This window comes from Symphodus melops (genome assembly GCF_947650265.1).
Source record: "Symphodus melops genome assembly, chromosome: 18".
Taxonomy (NCBI): Eukaryota; Metazoa; Chordata; class Actinopteri; order Labriformes; family Labridae; genus Symphodus; species Symphodus melops.
In genome coordinates this window covers 8489162-8510597 of record NC_136708.1, presented here as the reverse complement: position 1 = coordinate 8510597, position 21436 = coordinate 8489162, and the positions used below count along the sequence as shown (strand labels likewise).

The 21436-nt window shown below is 41.7% G+C and overlaps 1 protein-coding gene across 11 annotated transcripts in view; it reads right to left on the bottom strand.

The window, feature by feature from the left end:
• adgrb2 (adhesion G protein-coupled receptor B2) overlaps positions 1-21436 on the bottom strand; it is a 227220-nt gene that overhangs the window by 45217 nt on the left and 160567 nt on the right. For all 11 annotated transcript variants that reach the window (XM_079368683.1, XM_079368685.1, XM_079368684.1 and 8 more), the window contains 5 exons: positions 15873-15999; positions 4346-4449; positions 3871-3973; positions 3245-3395; positions 818-887 (listed from right to left, as the gene is read on the bottom strand). In XM_079368683.1, coding sequence (XP_079224809.1) covers positions 818-887; positions 3245-3395; positions 3871-3973; positions 4346-4449; positions 15873-15999 — 555 coding nt within the window. The remainder of the gene's footprint in view (positions 1-817; positions 888-3244; positions 3396-3870; positions 3974-4345; positions 4450-15872; positions 16000-21436) is intronic.

Below are 21436 nucleotides of genomic sequence, written 5' to 3'. Positions count from 1 at the left end.
TTCTTTTAGTTTGCATGCCGCTGTCTTGGCAATGGCTCCCATACAAGAGATTATTTCAAATCTAAAAAGAAGAGGCTTTCTATCTAAGTGGCGTTTATAGAGTGCAAAAGAAATCTGCAGCTCTAGATGATGGTTCTTGCATCTCTTCAGAAACAACTTTGGGAAGTTAGAAATCAGTTGTCCTTGGCGCTTTCAGAGCGGCCATGTGACACATGAATGCATCACCTACAAACACTGAGAAGTCAGGGTAGTTTGGACAAAGATGTACTTTTCATGACTGGATACTCGTCGATTTTCTTTTTTTTTTTTTATACTGTAGCCGAGTCTACAGCTCAGGAAATGCATGCAACATGAGGTCTGACTTTCTTGGGCATGATGCATCATGGTATATGTAATCAATGCTATGGAACCGTATTACTTGAATGAACTCCATCAAATAAACAGCGATTGAATATACATATGAAACTTAACTAATGTCTTTTCTAAGAGTATGCTCGAGGTGGTCATCAGTGCACTTAATGCATGCTGGGAAGATTACAGATGTTACAGCTGTTTCTGTTCAGCTGAGCCTTTGGGGAACCATTGACCACCTCTGGTAGGTTACAAAATAAAAAGTAAGTAAACACAAGCAGAGAGACTACTTTAACGGTGAAGGGAAACGTGGGTATCCATTCAATTATTAGCAGAAGGTGCATTGAAGAGCCTTCAGACAAACGTACACAAATCAGAATTTAAATAAAGACACATAAATACGGTTAAGTGATGAAATCCTGACCGGTTTAAAGGACAATGAAGGGAGCTATGAAGTGGTACTCACTTGCTGTCTGTGCCGTAACCTCTCGCTCTGGTGAAACCCACTGACACTGCTACAACTAGAGCTGGAAGACCTGTAGAGAGAGAGAGAGAGAGAGAGAGATGGAGAAGAAGACCACAAGGATTATTCAAAGGAGGAAAGCCAGTCCTATAGAGGACGACAAAGCATGTCGGCCGAATAAGGTCCTCCAGGATGAAAGGCTCCAAGCAGCTCTTCTTATTCAAATGCTAAGCAGCCATGCGATAGAACGTAACATGTGTGATTCAAACTGACTGGGTGCCCTATTGATGAGACTATTTCTCTGCATGTGCTCGCCAACACAAAGGCTAGCTACAGGCACGAAACTGGGCTGTGATCCAGCTTGATTTGTAAGACTGTGTGTGTGTCGTTGCTGTTGACCTTTTTTTCTTTTTTTTTTCAGCAGTGTGTGTGACCTCGTGTGTGGAAAAGAGATCTTAAAAATATGAGGTGTAGCATGCAGTGGTCAATTAGTCATGCATTAATTAGCTCAATCAAAAGATGGTGTGTGTGTGTGTGTGTGTGTGTGTGTGTGTGTGTGTGTGTGTGTGTGTGTGTGTGTGTGTGTGTGTGTGTGTGTGTGTGTGTGTGTGTGTGTGTGTGTGTGTGTGTGTGTGTGTGTGTGTGTGTGTGTGTGTGTCTGCATGTATACGTGTGTATGAGTAGGAAAGAGAGTGAGACTAAGTGTCACAGAGCGTGTGCCAGAAAAAGGAGGAAATATGCTCAGCCCCCGTAATGAGCTTGGCGCTGAAATATTCATGTAATTAACAAAGCAGTGATTATGGCTGCAAAATGAAAAGCAATTAGAAAGAGTCACATTAACATTAACAAAATAAGATGGTGGGGGAGCCGGACTGGAGTGGTCCATGAACCAACAACATGCAAAGTTTCATTACGATAGCGACAACATCAATCGAGCACGTTCCAATATATGATACACACCCAAACACACACCTTTGCATTATGCATACTCACACACACACACACACACACACAGCTGCTAATCTCACACAGATCCAGTCCACACCCCAAGTCTCCTGTTTCCATGGCAACTGATTTAAATCACATCATTTGAGGGAGAAAATTGCCGAATGGACGTGCAGAGGATAAGCTGTTTGATCTCCGCCACTCGGCTCGATGTTTCATGCATTTTACGTGTATTTGGAAGTATAATCGCACATCTTCCACTGCATTCCAAACACACACACACACCCACACACACACATACACGCACCCAGGCGCACACACTTTGTGTCGATATCACTCTCTCTCTATCTTTGACTGTACAACAATCTATGCATTCTCCCTCCTCTGTATCAGGTGAGGGCATCAATGACTTGGCAGATTAGACGGGTGGGATCGATATGACGTGAAAAGGACAGGCGGTGTGTGTGTGTGTGTGTGTGTGTGTGTGTGTGTGTGTGTGTGCTTTATTGTGATGCTATCTTAAAGCATCTCCCCTGCACCATAGCGATGTTATCATATGTTCTGATTATCCTCTAACATGCCTGTTGCATCAGGCTGTAGTTCAGTGAAAGGACAGCACGGTGTGGGGATGTACAGCACAGATTACCTTCCCTCCCTTTGATTGTGTCTGCGACCAAAGATTATTTAAGCTTTATTTGCCAAATTTACCCGAAAAAATCCTCAACGTACTGAGAAAATAAATGCATAACAATAAAACGATACAAATAAGCAAACAAATTAAACGCGCACAAATTATAATTGTTTTCATTTTCTTCACATAATAAATGTGTGTTGCCACTTTTTGTCATCAGTTCTTGTCACCTTGAGGTTCAACTGAAGGACAGAGAATTATATTGAAAGCCAGCATTTTAATTGGCTAAACAGTGAACACATGATAGAAGTCTCTCGGAAATCACATCAGTATTATACAATACTTAACTCCAAGCAGAACATAACAACAAAGATGGGCATGGAGACCAATGGGTTAAAAAACTGCTGTTAAAATGCACGTCTTTATGGTGCTTGACCCTTCTAATCGAACGTAATATGATTTACTGAATCAGTAAAACACTGTCTTCACCTGTTAGTATCATATTTTCATGACATGTTTATTTAGCTTCCAGACCTATGGCTAAAAAAGCAGCGTGATGTATTTAATCATATCTCTGCTAGCAATGTTAGCTATGCTTGCTAGCTAGCAGGCACTGAAGGTATTTCATGGACCAAATGTTTCAAAGTAACACTGATAAGCAGACGTGAGGGGGGGGGAAATAAATGTAGTTTTTGTTGGGAAATAAAGACTGAAATATGACTAAACTCAAAGTTTCCAAAGAGAGAAGTCCTGCTAACACCTGAATTCAAGTGAGTAACGTCTTGCTGCAGGTGCCTGATTTTACACAGCAGTCATGAGTGAGTGTGCGAAAGCAGGATAATGCATGTGCTCACCCCAGCCGAGACACAGGAAACGCTTTCGGATGAGTCGTGACCTCATTTTGCCGATGACAGCCAGGTAGGACTGCCACGCCTCTGTCAGCACCCAGCAGAAGGACGCCAAGAAGAAGAAATGCAGGAAGGCAGCAGTCACAGTACAGAGGCCCTACACCGGGAAAAAAGAAAGTCAGGGAAATAGAGAGAGAGAGTTACAGAAAAGTCGGTTTGTGAGAGGTGTCACAATGAATCATTTCTCGGGACTAGTCAGCAGAGGAAAATGAAAGCTCTGCAAAATAAAGAGGACAAAAAACGGAAAAAAATGGAGTCTGATAAAGCACAAAGCAAAGTGGAGGAATAGGATTTGTACCTGGCTGTGCTGTGCTGCTCATTCTGATCGATACTGACCAACACACTGCGGGCTTGCTTAGTCAGAGCACTGAGATTAATGTGTGCCTGAAAAAAAATTAAGCCTACTACTTTGAGAACTAAAGTAAAAGGTGTCCAAACTGGAGCCTTGTGATTGTTTTTGTTTAGTTTTTTCCCTGACTGCTTTGTGTCTAGACGTAACAAAAGGCTTGTTTGGAGCATTATTTTACTGCAATACACACTACATTTAGTGCCTTCTCTATTTTCTGCCTTACCTTGCTTAGCGTTTGTGATTGTCCCACCAAAATCAATAAATTGGAGGCCAAGATGGAGAGGCAAAAATTCACCAAGATGATGGATCTTTCCGAGCGTATATACCTGCAGAGCGAAGGGCCGAGAGAGGGCCACAGCGACAAAGAGAGAGAGGAGAGACATGTGCGATAAGTGTTAATGACAGATTAATGATCTGATCTTTTTGGACATTGCCGAGCCATTAGCTTCATTTCGCCATCTGTCATGTGTGTGACCAAAAATCTAATCACCACCCCCTACTGCATGCATTCAAACTATTTGTTTCTTATTAAGGCCTCGTTGGGAGTGTTGGCACAGCAGAGGACACACATCAAATGCACTTTTTTTTATGTACTAGCAGAAGCCCAGAGCAGTGAGGGAAAATCACTGCTCTCTGCTAAGGCAGGGGGGGGGCATATAAGGCAGACATGAGATCATCAAGGAAGCGTGTGCACGTACCTCCAAAAGGCAGCGTAGATAAGCAGCAAGATGAGCAGAGCTGTGCAGGAGATCCCACAGCCCACCATGAGGGGCACAGAGGGCATGCTGGTCGGACCCATGTCCTGTCGAGAGGAAGATGAAAGGAGGGATAGAGAAAGGAAAATGGATTTACTTCATGTTATTTTCCCATCCAGCGAGACAAAGCCTTTTTAATTATAACAAAAAAAAGAATCACATAGGCTTTTCAAAGTGAAATGACAGTCAGATCATCTTAAGCCTCTGTCATCTGATATATTTCTTTCTCTTTTTTTTTCAAGATATTTTTTAGAGGAAATATATGGAGGAGAGAGTAAGGGATGACATGCAGCAAAGAGTCGAAGTCGGATTCAAATCCACAGCCGCTGGGACGAGGACGACAGCCCCTGAACATGGGCCGCCCCGCGTCATGTGAAATAATCGAAAGGGAAATACGTGGTGGGATGAAGTAAACAAAGGGGTTAAAATCAAATCAACTCAGGTCGCATGAGATCACTCAAAGTGCTTGGTCTTTTGTTTTGCCAATTGAAATCCAAGCAAACGACTCCTGGTATGCTATCACTTTTCAAATGGCCGCACACAACAAGCTTTATACGTTGGGAAGGATTAGCTTCTGCCCCCGAATCTCATCGGATTGAAGGAGATGACGCTGCTCTGCTATGAGATCACACACACTGACCATAGATTCATGATTGGCGTACAGCAGTGCCGCTGCAGACCTCCCATATCATGAACAGGCAAGCTGCCCTTTACAATTGCAATAAAACAAAATGTGCAATGTAATGTCACGTATCATGTCATACAAAGTCACATCCCCTCCCCTTCAAGAAAGAACAACAATCCATTGTTTTTCGTTGGATTTGTATCGTATAAAGCTGTTTTTTTCTGGTGTCTTTTGTCATCTAATAAATGAGAGGAAATGTCTTTTAAAGTTTAAGGTAATGTTCTGTTGGCATGTAAAAAAACAACGTTTCTTTATTTTAAGAAACAAAAAAATATGTTTAAGGACAACTGCAGTTCTCAACAATAAGAAAGTGAGGCTTCAGCAGGACCAATGGGAAAACTGTGGGATCTGATGACCGGCGACCAGTGTACCTGGACTCGCCAAATGACGACTTTGATTGGCTCCAGCCTCTCCATGACCCCGAGCGGGATAATCAGTTTAGATAGTGGATGAATGGGGGATCTGATACTCACTCATTCCACTAGCCAAACTGTAGAAATAAAAGCTAAGCTGTACGGGGCTTTGTGCCAATCTTTGACTTGCTAAAGCCTTCCTCGTGAATCAATCAGTTGGCTAAAAATAGCAAAGTATTTTAACTTCTTTCAATCAGCCAAGAAAAACAAGGCGAAAAGGAGAGGAGCACTGAGAAAGCCAGACAGACAGTGTTGAGTTAGCAGGAATATTTAGTCCTTTTAGTCAGCGCAATAAATAATCCAGAAACATTTTATTGTCTTTATTGTTTGATTTTTTCAATTGCTGCAACGATTGTTAAAATCATGGCCAATACCGATACTGATCTTTAACAAATGGAGGATTAATATTGTGCTTTTTGGCAATCCCAAAGTTTGTTTGTTTGTTTTTCAATTGCGTCTTCTTGAGTTTGATATCTTACAAACTGCATGTTGCAGATTTAGACTGTGTAAGACAATCACACTGTCAAACAAACAAAACAAAAAAAAACATCTGTCCATCGCTTTTTTTTTTCTGTAAGCATACTGCTTTTTTTTTTTTTTTTTTTTTAAATGGGACCTGGCTTTATAGTGTGGTGCACTTTTTTTTTTTTATGGCTGGTTTAAAGTAACTGTTGACTCTTTCCTTTTTCCTGCTTTGCACTTCCATAATCCATCAAGCACTTTCTTCAATGTAATCCCTTTGATAGCCCCTGTTCATAACTTTCTACTCATTGTATACAATTACCTTTAATTGTAATCCTCAAAGTCCGCTGGTTGCAGCAGGATAATGTCACCTAATTACAAAGGATGCTGCTTGCTATGTCGTCCAATTATCATCTTGCCAATGTACCTTTTCTAGAATCATCCCTTGCCATCATCATTAACGCTTCCATTTACTGTTATTTATAGGGCACATTAATATCATTTTCCGGGACACAAATCAAGCTCCCATGCAGGGAAAGTGCACTGATATCGCTCATTGACACTTTTTCCATAATTTCACATGTAAAAAGGAAAAAGCACAAGACCTCGGTGCATAATTAAACAATTTAGGTCATGATGTACAGTGCACCTCTGCTTTGCCTCTCTCCTGAGGTGTGCCTTTTTTGAAAGGATGAGGGACAGACAACTGAAGCCACAGTTAGAGCACGTACCCCACCGCGTCTCAAATGGGCTAAATGTTGGCCTGCTTTTAAGTTCTCAATCACACAGTTTACCTCAATTTACCTCCTGGAGTGGCCAGCCTTCTTTTTTTTTATCTCAAACATTAATCACTACACACACACACATGCACACACTACACAAAGTGTAGTCTGCAAAAAAAGTACATACTCACACAAGTAGGCACGGACAAGAAGATGCCAAAAGTAGTTTTGTTGTCAGTTTGTGTTTAAGGTGTGTGTGTGTAGGTGTATGTGTGTGTGTGTCTTAAGATGAGCACAAGGCAGAGGAGGGAAACCCGAATCTGAGGGGACTTCAGGAAGGAGTAAAGAGAGCAAAAACTCAAAAGGAGTAGGAGATGATTCAGAGAGAGAGACAGAGTGGGAAGAGCTACAGACGACTAGGAGAAAGCAGAGTGTTGGAGGAGCAAAACAGGGGAGAGAAGAAAACGAGGGAGAGTCAAAGCTTTTTCTTCCTGGCCTATCAAAAGGAGCCCATTTTCTCCAGAGGAAGGTGGAATAGGCTGGAATACCAATACTGCAAACACACACATACACAAACACACACACACACACAAGCTGACAAAAACACTTGAGGGGAAAAATGGAGGTGAGGCATAATCAGAAAAGCTTCACAAAAAGAGTGAAAGAGAGGATATGACAAGCATCTGATTTATGAGAAAAAGAACAGGCCCCTTGAGAAGAGTGCAAAGGAACAGAGAGTCTGTGTTTTTGATATTATGTGGAGGGGAAGGTCAAAAGATATGCAGGCATATTTGTGTGTGTGTTTTTTTTGAGATATGACGGATCAAACATGGCTGATGCATGAGTGGAAACGCACACAAACACACTTTACACAAGCCTGTTGAATTTCCTCGTCCCTCTCCGCCTCTTTGTACTTTGTCTTTGTTTGAACTTAGGCAGCCAATGGAAAGACTGTACATCAGGCTTAGTCACTAAACATACATCCACACATTGTCCCTGAGCTCTTTATTGTGTCATTTTGTCTAACAGTGTTTCCTTAATTGGCGTGATAAGGTTACGTGTGCGTGTGATAAGATGAGGCGTCGAATTTCATAATGTGGAAGGATGCTGCAAATGAAAAAAAAAAAAAGGAGGGAAACACCCATGCACGCAAACAAACACACACACACACACACAGCCCGAGGCTACAGTGTCACACAAATGCCCTGCTTTAGATAGATACAGTAATATTGTGTTCCTGTTAAAGAGGATAGGTGCCTGTGTTTAGTGTGTGTGTGTGTGTGTGTGTGTGTGTGTGTGTGTGTGTGTGTGTGTGTGTGTGTGTGTGTGTGTGTGTGTGTGTGTGTGTGTGTGTGTGTGTGTGTGTGTGTGTGTGTGTGTGTGTGTGTGTGTGTGTGTGTGTGTGTGTGTGTGTGTGTGTGTGTGTGTGTGTGTCTGAGAGGAGAGTGACTCCAGATTAGGGGAGAGTGTGCTGTGGCTCGGTGCTGTATATGGCCAGGCTCCCCTGGGCAGCTCAGCTACCATGTGATGGAGAAGATAGCTATTTTCAGCTCAGCAAGTTTAACCTACTTATCTCCTCTCACTGGCTCCCCCTCCTGCCTGCACTCCTCCCTATCCACCCTCTGTGTCTCTCCCTCTGTGTGTGTGTCTCCCATTCTTTCCACACTAGCACCAGCTCTTGCTAACGTCTCAGCGGTGGGTCCGTCTCATCCTGGTCTTCACTACGCCAAGTCCAAGTTTTTTTGTTTTTTTTACTATTTCTACTACTTCTCTATTCCTTTGGGGCAGGATGACATACAGATTCAACATTTGGTGCACTTTTTCTGAGTAACCCTATACGTGCATCCTCAATATAAAAAGGAGCAACAGGACTCAGAATAGATAATTACAGGTTACTGAGTGTGTATGATTTAGCAAAAATAGCGAAGTCCAAAACAGAAATTATATTATTAAAACATAACGATATTATGAAAAATCCACTTTTACAGTGTTTTGGAACGTTTTTTTTGGGGTAACCAGAGTGTTTATTGAGGCACAAAATTTGAAATGAATCCTTCCAGCCATTTGTTTGTTGTCTGCATAAGTCTTGCAACACATCATTGCATTTAAAGAGACACACACACCAAAACAGAACGTTCATAGAGAGCTGGTTTCTGGGTCACAAACCTCCTCTGGTGCTTGATTCATGTTATATTTTGACCAAAGCACAGCACAGATGTTTCATTTAGAGCACAGGGGACTGTTTTAAAGAGTGGAAAGATAATATAATATTTTTTATAATAATAATAATAATAATATGTCCCCTTTAAGTCTCAGGGCACACTCAAACTAATCAATCTGTACCATGACCCAGCATGCTTCACTCTCAAAGTCCAGTTTGTTTGACTAGCGTGAGTGCTCTGATCTGTGCTCAAGCACGGTACACTTGGAACTTGCTTGGAAGAGGTGTGCTTCATTCACGAACACAAGCGCAGCCTTTCATTATCAGGAAATCAGCGGTGTTATGGCTGTACCTGAAATGCCTCAAAATAAACCCTGTCCCTTTTTTATTGTTTTATTCACGAGTCCGTCTGTCTCGCAAACAGAGGATTTACAGTACTCGTTTTTTTTGTGTTTTTTTGAGATGTTGTGTCGGCTACAAGAGGTAACTGTGCTCAGTCCCGGTTCGTCCTGGAGCAGTGTGAGTGCACTTACACAAGGCGTTTACTTCTTTACTCCAATGGGCCAAATTAAAATAGTTGCAGGTGTGAGTTATGGTAATAACTGTTGTGATTGGTAGGAAATAAGATGCCATTAACTTGTTACAATGATGTTATTTTGAAAAACCTAGCCACAGCAAACTCGTGCCTGACAGATTCCCAGAGGTAACCCACTGTCATGTCACGAGCGTCATTCCCTTTTAGTGTGCAGTCCTAACTCTCCCAGCCCAAGAAGGTATAAATACTTCATGTTGTTTCAGTTTCCAATATTGTCACTCTTCTTGTGAAGCTAGTCTCTGGATGTAAATCTGCACACATAAGTGGGTATCCAATACCACTTTTTTTTTTCTTTCATAGCCCCATGTAGACCATGGAAACTGTGAGCCCCTTGTGAAATTCTGAAAAACTTCCAAAAATGATGGTATTTTGAAAATTCAAGCAATGTGCTTTTTTTTAGTAGTAATGCTCCATTAACCACATTCTTGAACAAACAAGCAGCTCGTGCCACTGCAGAGCCTTCAAGCTCTACATCTTGCTAATATAGTGTTCCTGCCTGTTTTGCTGTCAAGGCGCTAGGTAAATATTGCCTGCGATATGCTCCAGCTGAATCAATTCATCCGACCCCGGAGGGTTCACCTTGACAGGCTCTGGCTTCAGTGGCCTCAAGACAAACCATAACTCTCCTGTCAGTGTGTGACAACCTGAAGGGCTGACATTGTGACTTACAGTAAAATGTAAAGTCATCATATCAGGGGCTGGTCCTGTCCTGAGGACTTTTAATTCACACTATTTGAGGTATGTCCTGCTTATGGAGGCAAAAACCTGAAGCCCAGAGTTCTATTATAAACTCTTGTTGCAGTCGGCTTAGTTCAACAAAAACACTATCAGATTTTGAAATGAGGTCAACAAAAGGGCTCATTTCTGTGCAAACATTTTTTTTAGACAAAAAAAATTGTTTTCCACAAAAGTTCAAAAAATGCCACCCCCCCCCCAAAAAAAAAAAAAAAAAAAAAACCTAACAAAAAAAAACTAACTTAATTTTTAAAATATGCCATTATCTTTCCTGACCACACCCACGCTCAGCTATTAAGCTTCCCAAGCCGGAGACGCGCAGCTAAATAATTTCACCTGTTTACTCTCTCATCATCTCCCGTGTCACTGACTCACCTTCAATTAATTCGACAAGGGATCCAAGGAATCTAATGTGATTCATGAGTCCCCCTCATAAATTTGAGCAGCCCTCGAGCTTTAATTGCAGTTGACAAGCGCAACATATTTGCATACTGTAACCTTGTAGTCAGGCTTTATCTAGGGCAGGCCTTGTTTTTCTTTCCAGTTAAATAAGTTAAAATATCAGCCGCCATCTTGAGGCACCTCCATCATATCTGCCATCACAACACAGTCGAGCAGCCTCTTTGGCCAGTGATGAACTTAATAATAAAAGCTCGTCTTTTTTCGTTGATGTATCGTCTCTTGTCTTGCAAAAAAATAAATAATAAAAGCTCAACTAAACACAGTGAGTTACATGATATCATGGGCATGGCCGCACCCAGTGAGCCTCCTGTTTGAAAAACCTTCATCTTTCTCAACCTTTCCGCTCCCCCTCTTTGCCCATGCGTGGATTCACTTCCTGGTTTGTGCACTCACCCAGCCGGTCCAGATCAAGGTCTCAGGTGCTGTTTGAACCACTGACATTTCTGTTCTCATCTCTGCTTACCTGCTTAAGTAAGCACAAGCCATGAATTCAACTGTAGCTGTGAAAGCGAGTTGCAAGAGTGGCACTTGAAAAGCGTAATTAACTCTCCCTGTCAACACCGTATAGCACAGCAGCCATTATCTGCTGACAATAGTGAAGCGAAGAGGTAAAACTGGCTTGATTAACTCGTTGAGAATGTTAAACTGTTTTTTTTTTTCTAATAAAGCCAATTCCTCCTTTAAACTCCAATTCCCATGATCCTTATATGAGAACTTTAGAGGCAATGAGTCCACAAGGTTTGTATTCCCACTGCAGTCATTTTAGGAATTAAGTGGTTTGGTTCATTGTTTGGCTCTGTGAACTCAAACTCATCCTCCTTCTCTACCTCTCTCTTTTTCATGTTTCTCTAAAGTAACAACCTCTGCCTTGTGTCTGATAGGAGGTCTTACTATAGACACACACACACACACACAGAGAGAGAGACAGCAGGATACTCATACAGACACACACACACACACTCACACACACAGAAATCTCAGAGGCTATAGAAAGTAAACAGGATTAACTGGCTATCCCTCGCTTCACTGTAAACGGCCTGTAATGGCAGCACGGCTTCTAAATCCTTCCACAACCACCTCCACCCCCCCCCCCCCCCCCCCCCCCCCCCCCCTCCCTTTTCTATTAAACATGGAGGTTAATCCTCAGCCCTCCTTGTCCCTAGCGCCGAGGCCTGGGATAAGCTGTCAGAGCTGGGGCTGCTGATACTCAGCTCTGCTCCAGCAGCCACACAGGCTGGACGCAGCATACGAATGTGTGTTTTGATCCAAAGTTTCTTTGCATGCAGGCCCGCATGCGCGCACAGAAGTGTTGTCACCCATGTTGGCATGTCTGGATGATGCTGAGGGTTTTTTTTTTTTGTTTTTTTTTGTTGTTTTCTTATGCCTTGCCAAATTCAATCTGACGTCCCCTCCCTCGCTCCCTTTACACAATCCAATCTCCCTCTGAAACCAAATCCAACTCTAAAGAACCCTAAAGCTACAAAGTGCACTCAACATTGACCACAACAGACCCTGACTGAGAGCCACGGTCACAAACACTCTGACCCATATCCCCCAGGCCTCTATATCAGGTCTAATGGTGGCACCAGAGGCTGACTGGTGAATCACTAATGACTCACACGCTCTTTACAGATGCCACAAATGCCACAAAAAGTCAATGTGTTTCCTGTTTTACTCCACATGTCTGACATGCTCGCTGCAGCGATGGCGAAGTAAATATTGTTCAGTTGGAAGAGGAGTCACAGGAGCCAGAAACAGTGAGTGGAATGACGCTCTCGGCTTAAAGGTCGCAGCCGCTGCGCTTTTTCCATATAATAAGAATTAACATTTCCCCCAGTTCTTTAATAGGTTCCAGAGCCCTGTGGAGTAATTCAAGCTTTGAGGGACAACATAATGAATAACTGTGGTTACTCCACTGAAGGCCATCACCTTACTTTGACCCTCTTTACATTTAATATAAAAAAAAAAGGAAAAGGGGGGTGGGGGTTATCCAGGGGGAAAATGACAACTCTTACAATTATCCGAGGATTATATCGTGTAGCTATCAAGCATCTTGGGTAAAGAAGAAAAAAAAAAGCTTTAGCATTCAAAAGTGAGTGACTTACTGAGCCATCTCTTCCTCTCAGCTGTGTCACTGGGGACACTATCAACTTTCAACTTGGCTTATCCAAACTTGGATGGATTAAATGACTTGATCCAGCCGAATGAAAGTCCACAGCAGCTGTAACCCGTATGACCCATCCCAGTACGATCCCCCTTTAAGCTTTGTGGAACCTTTAACTGCCTTATAATACCCCTGGTGTGCGACCTATGAAGCACTGTGCAAGTATACTTTCTGTGTTCAAAGAAATCCCAATGTTGCACAGAGGAGGAGGAGGGGGGGACGCTTGTTTAAAAGCATTTCTTCTTTATTTTGCATTTAAAAAGAGTCAAATGTGTCCAAGCAGACTCAGCATCTGGACATCAAACATGTGCTTGTGCATTGCAGACGACAGTTAAATGAATCGAGCACTAACTTTAGAAGACACAGTGCCGGGAAAAGTAAGCATATGGTTGAAGAACTGGCTATTATATTAAAACGTAACGACAAGTTGTGAAGTTGGAGGAGCTTTTTCTGGCACGCTTGGTTCTAAGAACTTTGAATCTTTTCCTCAAGACGCTGTTGAGCACTTAACAGCTCAAGCACTTCCATGATTGTATGAAACCCTAAAGGGAAAGAAAAAAAAAAAAAAAAAAGTTCTGCTTCTTCATCATATACGACCGAACGCTCTCCGTTTTCTTTTGACAACCGCAAACTCCTCAATTATTCAGAACTTCATACTTATCAAAGCCATCTGTCCACTAACACAACATGCGATGCTGAAACACACTGTACTGAACTTATTGTTAAAACTTCCCTTTTGAACATAATGCTTATTTCCTTCGAACCTTCTGCACATTGTACAGAGCTCATTCTTTTCACCATTGACACACAGCTGTATTAAACACTCTTACACTCATTGCTTTTCCTCTTATATACACTTCTTTCATTCATATGTCTATTCAGAGTCTTACATTCTTACTGCTATGTGTAGGAGCGACTCTCACGACTCGATATCTTATATATATTAAGTATTTCTGATTCTGGCAACAAACACAGACAGATAAAAACTCTAGAAATGAGCCATGTATACCTCTGAGTGTCACGCAAACGTGTGCAGCAGCTGGCTCTGGATATTCTGGTCATGGTGCCAGATGCTCATGGGTATTACGGTGTGTGTGTCATGATTTTGGTCTTGTTCAGTTTGTATTTCAGAGTTTCGGATTGCTTGTTTCCCTTGTGTGTGTGTGTGTGTTGTCCATGTTGCCTTGTCGTCTTTCGTGTTTCCTCGTTCCTCTGTAAGGTTTCGCTCCGAGTGTGTATTGTGGTTCTGGATTTATTCTGTACTTCTTGTCTTCAGTGTTTCTTGTATTTTCTTCCTGCCTCTGTGGTGTCTTCACCTGTGTTGGATTACCTGTGTGTCTCTTGACTCTCACGGTTCCTTCCCTCTTGTCGTCCTCATGTTTTCCCCATGTCAGTGTCAGACTTTTGGACTTTTTGCCTTTTGTGAAAATGAATATATATATTTTTTTCGGTTCTACAGAAATCGGGTTTCCTTTGGTGATAGTTTGTGGAAACATGTCCCGAGCATCACTATCACCTATTACGACTGGATTGGATGTATTATCCAATGATACACCAATGAGAAACATCAAGTATTAGGAACAATGATTAAGTTGGGAATATCGTTTTTTTGTAACCAGCAGCTAGACTCATTCAATATATCATCCAGTAGACCGTTAGGGGGCTTCAATAATGACTCCGTAAAAAATTAAAAAAATGTTGTAAAGTAACAAAACCACAGTGCCTTCCACATGATTTGTTTTTTTCCCATATTTGGTACAACGTGTGTGTAAGGACTGGATCATTCCTTAATATATTCAACTGTCATATAGAAGCACTGTTTGACTCTGAAGAGGTTACACAGGGATAGATGTCCACACGAGCCTGCAGCTCTTTATCTCAGTGACACTGTTTGCTAATGTATTATTACTTAGCACAGACAACATCCCCCCCCCCCCCCCCACACACACACACACACACACACACACACACACACACACACACACACACACACACACACACACACACACACACACACACACACTCTCTTTCTGCCAGCTGAGACCAGTCTGCCTTTTTTCATCTGTTTGGTTGAACATTTCCTCCCAGAAATCCTTCATTCTTCACAACCACTTTCCACGTGTGTGACACCTGAAGTTACCCTCCAGTGCTTCCCGGGGATCTGCTTTACTGGCTCCGTTTTCTAAAGAAAATCACATCCCACGTACACAAACACGGGAACAAACGGACCAAACTTCGACAGAGTCTTGTGCGTGGAAAAAAAACAACAAACGGCTCCGTTCACTCCCTAATTATTTAACCGCTGTCCTTGTGGGCATAGGTGCAAAAGTAAACGTTGAGAAAATCCAGAAGACGAGCTAAATGAAATGTTTTGCAACCAACAAAGTCAAGGAGAATACACCTGAGAAGTGTAGGTGTTCATATAAAGGAGAGGGAAAGATGTGTAAAGGTGTAAGGAGAATGAGACGTTGATTCAATGGAAACGGGAGCGTAAGACAATAAATGAATGTCTAACAGACAAGGACGAGGCTGTTTAGAGAAAGGTGTGAGGTCATCAGATGTCCATTAGTGCCATTCAGGAGAATGGGTCAATGTTTTTCCGAACCAGGCATTAACCTGCACTGCTGTAAAGCCGCCTTTAATCACGTCAAACACACACTGCGAGCCGCGTGGATATTTATAGGAGCGCAGGTTATGTGCTGCAGGCGGAAATCACACACAGACAAAAGAAAAATCTCCTCCTTTCTTTTGGTTGAAGTCACTCGCTGAACAAGCTGACCTCCTGTAAGCGAAAGCTAAACAAGAACAAAGTAGCTTCATTGCGGAGAGTGGCAGGCGATCAGCACATAATTAGACAAACCAAAGAGACGCTGCCACAAACAAAGTTAGAACTGACAGCGTTTTTTTTTTTTTTTTTAGTCTGCAGCTGTTTTCTTCTTAGATGAGCGGCGCAGGTAAAGAAAGACATCTTGCTTTAGCATCTCATCGAAACGAGCATCTGACCTGAGTCCACGGTAGGAGTTGCCTCGTAACTCACAGAGTTCATCAGGCGGTGCAAAAAGGGAACTCACCGGGTCTTTAGCTTGCTGCGCTAACAGGGCGTAGGTGGAAATCCTGCTGCACCGGCATTTGGTGTGGACAGTGGTGGATGTTTGCGTTTCGCAGCCTTCTGTGCCCCAGTTTTCTGCGCCAGCTTCCCTGCAGGAGGAGGAGCGGGTGGAAAAAAAAAGGATCTGTGAGACAATTACACGTAACAAACTTGTCACATGACATGTACGTGCATCAAATAAGTTCCATCTCAAAAAGGGGATTAAAAGAGATACACGATTTAGAGATAGGAGGCCTCCTTGAACAGCTGGTCTAATAAATAATGGTCTTCTTTTGTCATTTTTGTACTCACTTACATGGTTTTCTTTGATGGTTTTTCTTATCTAGATTGGATTCTACAGCGTACTTGTGCACACTGGAGTACTGACGTGCTTCTGCAAAATATTGGTTACTGCATTCGTTTGGGGGGGTTTTATTTTATTTAAGCTCCTCTTCTTATCTCTGCTGATTGTGCCATGTAAATGTACAAGCAGTATTTGTTTTGTTTTTGTCTCCCTCACAAATCTCATCTTAACTTTTGAATGTTTCCCTGTTTGTTCATGGGGGGGGGGGTCTTTTTTTTTTAGCAGTTTCAGTTTTCCAAATATAAACGTGTACCTTTATTCTGATGGCCTGGTTGGTTTTTGTGGCTCGTATAGAGCAACTTATCATCATTTTAATCTGTTTCTTTGACAACTAAAAAAGGCCTCACAGGGGCTTCAAAGTAAAACACAACCCTCATTAAAATGTAGCTAACTTTCATTTGAACAACACCATCGCCCGTTTACACGGAGACGCTGTGACAGAAACGCATCGAAACGACCCCACTCCGGATTCAAAGTACAGATCTTGCCTGAGTGAAAACGCTGTAGTTTCACTTTACAACGCGACACTCACCAGTACAACCACTTCCTCCACAACATCCTCTTTAGCGGCTAGTTCTCTCAAGTCTTACCCAAACGCTGCGTATGGTCGCCCTGTGCTTGGGTAAAGGTTGAACAATTTGTCGCAAGTGTTCGATGCTCTTTCGGCGGCGACATACACGATGTATCATATCAAGGTTCTGTTTATACAACGCGAATAGCTGCTGAAGTACATAGTACAAGCGAATCCGCCGCCATTGTTGTTTATGTTTGTTCTTGACAACTGCGCATGTCCAAACGTATGGGGGGAGGTGTGGTGAGGTCATCGCAGCCAGAGAGTTCGCTCTGTTTCGTTCACATGGCTGCGATACGCCCCCCCGTATCAGTTTCGTTCCACTCTGGAGGTCGAATTCAAAAGCTTGTGTTTTCACCCCCGTGAAACACCGACGCCGTGTGAACGAAAGGCCAATCCGATACTCAACTGTTTCGTTTTACTGTCACAGCGTCTCTGTGTAAACGGTGCCAATGTTTGTTCTAAACGGCATAGCTAAAGTTAAATCTCCACTCAAAGAGTGGTTGTAATCTTAAACATGTTGAAAAGAGATCACTAATTCACAACAAACTTTATTTTGTTTTACAGCTTTTCAGACAAATATGTGTACTTTCAAATCCCACCATTTCTTTATTTGAAAGCGTAATATTTTATTTCACTTCATCTGGTGACGTCCTTCCCTCGTAAAATAAATCAGCCTGTTTATTGTTCCAGTTCCACCATTCAACACCTTCCATTCTTGCATTCCGCTCTTCTTCACTTCTCTTTTCAATTCTGTGTGCACATTGCTCTGCAGTCTCATGCCCTTTTATGGGTCTCAAGGTAATGTTCGAGAACATGGCATTCTTCAATTACAGAATAAAAGTACAAACAATTTCCAAGCATGTGCCTTGAACTTTTATTAGACACTTACTTGAATAAAAAAAAAAAAAAAAAAAAAATACAAGTAAGGTATTGTTGAATGCTGTGCATTCTTCACTTTAAAGCACAGCAGATCCACTCCACTCCGCAGGCTTGAGATGCAGAGATCACCACTCCCGCATGCTGACAGGCTCATTTATTCTGCTGCCAATGTCACCTCTCTTGTCCTGAGTTCGTACTTAGCACCTTCAAAGACTCTCATTCACATCTTTTCTTCCTGTTATTCCATCTCCCTTTTCCTGGAAGAACAGTCTTGGAGCCTCAGCTAACACTAAACAAAGACCGATGCGGCTTAAACGCTGGATGGGGATTATTCAGCACTAAATGGTCAATTGCTCTGACATGCAACGAGTAACTAAGGAGGAACAGAGTGCCAAGGATCCTATACAATAGAGCCTTGTGTTTTATTGTTCTCCATCTTTCTTCTTCCCTTTTATTCCACCCCCGTTCTTCCACGTCCCACTAAATGCATTAAATAGGAGGTTGAGTGAAGAGGTCGATCAATATGATTCTAAATGAACTAATTACTCCAGCAGCTCACACTACACATTAACCTTACATTTAACCCGGGACATCCTTCTACGCTAGCCACCAGAGACAGGTGGAGACGTCACGGGGCGGCTGATAGATTCAGCTGCAGAAAAGCTCTGATTTGGTCATGAAGGTCAACTTCCTGAGTGATGGGGAAAAAAAAAAAAAAAAAGGCATCAAGAAACTTAGCTCTGTGATCCGACATGAGTGCACGTTGTTTCTTTGCTTGTTGTTTCGAGTGGCTGTTCTTAAAAAAGGCAATGCCACATGCTGCCGTGTACCAATTAGGATTATGTAATTCTTGAATTTGAATCTGAGGACATTTGTGGGATGTTTGGTCAAATCTGGAAAATAAACCCACACACCCACAGCGTCGTGATGAAACAGATTTTTTTTTTTTTTTGCAAAAACTCCTCATAAATAACACCTACAAATGCTTTTCAAACTTTACTTATGAATACTAATTGCAAAGTTGGAGTATGAAGGTCATTAGGAAACGGCTTCTTTTTTTATGAAATCCATTTATAAGCAGTTGAAAAATGTGATTTGTATTACATTTGTCTTGGTTTAGTCAACTTCACTGTAAGGCCTCTGGGTTCAAGCTTAGGTGCATCTACTGTATACCTTCAATAACTACAAACTGATATACTCTGGAAGATAGAGACCAAAGGAAGGTATGACAAATGGAGCTGAAAGTTTAAGTTCGAGCAGGAAGGCTGGTTATATTCTCCAACACATTCACTCAATTTTCTTCTCTCAACTCCCTCTCGACCACTCCCTCCGTCCTCCATGCTCTGGTCATCATCTGATTTTGAGCTTTTACTCTTGAACTAACGATGGAAACAGATTCTGCCACAACCTCTCACATCAATCCTCTTGCTAGACGTTTCATATTTTTTTCTAAACTGCTAAAGAAATGGCGTAACTCTTAATTCAGTCTCTCCCAATTTGAAGTTACGTTTGTGGATGTTTTCCAACTGAATCTAAATAATCATTGTTTACATTTTGTTCTTTGCTATTTAAAGGTCTTGTTTCTAATCAGAACGGGTGACATGTAATGATTGTGTAGAGAGCTCAGTATGCTCTGCTCTTTGACCGCGAAAGCGAAGAGAAAGTAATGACCTCCTCTCAAGCTACTAGCGCACCCTTAATGTAAGCTGGACCTGACAGCTTACAAACTGCTCTCTGGAAAGATTTGCTTGAGTTTTGCACTCAAATCAATCGATGCATGGACATATATGGGCTTTGACAGGCGGTGTATGAGAGCAACGTTTACAGCAGGCGGGCTTGTCTTACTTTTGGACATTGTGGGGGTGGGGGTGTTTCCTCCGGAATTGTTCTATGACAACATCCTGAGACAGACGGTGGATTTTCTTAGATTTATTCTGCCGAGGTCGGACGGAAAAGCAACAGGGCAGGAGTGGCTGACAAGCTGACAGTCATGCTTATTTTTGTTTGCAGGATGTGATGGAGCAAAGCGTCTCCAACGTAAAAAATTAGATTTTTTTGAGGAAGGTGTATTGTCTTCTCACTCACTCATGAGTGTTTGTAGTTTATCTGACTAAAAGTCCTTAAAATAACTCAAACTAATCAATGAATTAAACTGTTCTTTGTTCCTCTTTAAATTTAACTAAATGTTCCTGCTATATATTTCTTTGATATGTTTGGACTTCAGAAGGGAAGTTGGGTATTTTTCTTGAATCATTCTGCAGCTTGAGTCTCATTCACTCCAGGGCCGGAGTCAATCTGTCACTGATTGAAGCTCTTCTCTGATTGGCCCAAGAGGACAAGTAACATGGTATTTAATGTCTGTGAGAGCAGCAGACTGCTTGATGCGTTGTTTTCAGAAAGCTGTGAGGAGAGCCAGTTTTTCTGCTTAACCTTCAGGCATCACTTTAAATTCATGTCTATAGAGTCATTAGTTGACAACAATATCTATTTACAAAAACTGCTATAAAATTACGACAAATATTTGTTTTCTACTTTTTTCCGCAAAACTCTGAAACAACTCCGCCCCTGCTCAAAACTACCAGACATTCAATCAATTTTATGATGTGAACCCTTGAAATACCAGTTTGATTATATAATGCTAATGTTTTTTTTTTCATCGTTTTTTTTTTAATGGAAAACACACAAAATTAGTTTATTTGCCATATAACACTGCATAATGGTGGCTGGGGGATTTTTAAAAAAAATCAGTCTTTGATATGTCCAAGGTTATCCCAATATTGACTTTGATGCATTTGTAGTTTTTGTGTAGCGTCAATTTTAAAATGTACTACGCTCTTGTATGATTAAAGACACAAAATGTCCACTTACAAAAACTGCTATAAAATAGAACAGATTGATGTTTTATCAAACGGATACCAAAGCCAGAGAAATCCTTTTAATTTAAAATTGTACAGCCCTGTGTCTTTTCTGACTACAGCCAAAACAGATGCCATGTTTATCGATGGTGATAAAAACGGTAAATTACACTTGGATACATTGTCTGTGAACATATCCTCTTCCTCCGGTCTGTTTTTCCCTCCGATTAGCCTCACTAAGGTCAACTCGCTGTTCGTTTTCATCTGGGGTGAGGGTGGCGTTGCAGAAAGAGTCACTCTCATGATTCTTGATGTTTGATTGAGAGTCCCCTGGTGGCTGAATTTACATGAATTGTGTGCTTATAAGCCTCAAATAGTAGAAATTAGTCACACAGGACATATCCTATGTTAATGTGATGTGATGCAGTTCAAACTTTTTTCTTTTGTTATCACTTGACACAAATTAGGACAGAAACCTAAAATCTTGCAAGCTAAGCATGTCTGTAAATCAAAAATCATGGACTACATAAGGCATACTACACCATAAAAATAATGTTTTTCTGCTTCTTGACTTCAGGGGGAAAAAAAGCTGCGATGTTGATTCTTCTGCTGTCAATCAATTAAAGCAAACGTACGGTTAAAGAACACACAAACCACCCACGGATAACATTACGCACTAAAATATGTCACTCAAGACTAAATATACTCTGCTCTGACAGGCCACTCAAACAATGTGAATGTGACAATATGTGACAAGAGAGAATCAACATTTAGATTAAAAACTATATGTGAACATGAGGAAGTGCAAACAAACACGCCATTCAATTCCTAATGTCAGTAATGAGATGGGAGTACAATTCCCTGATGACGATCAA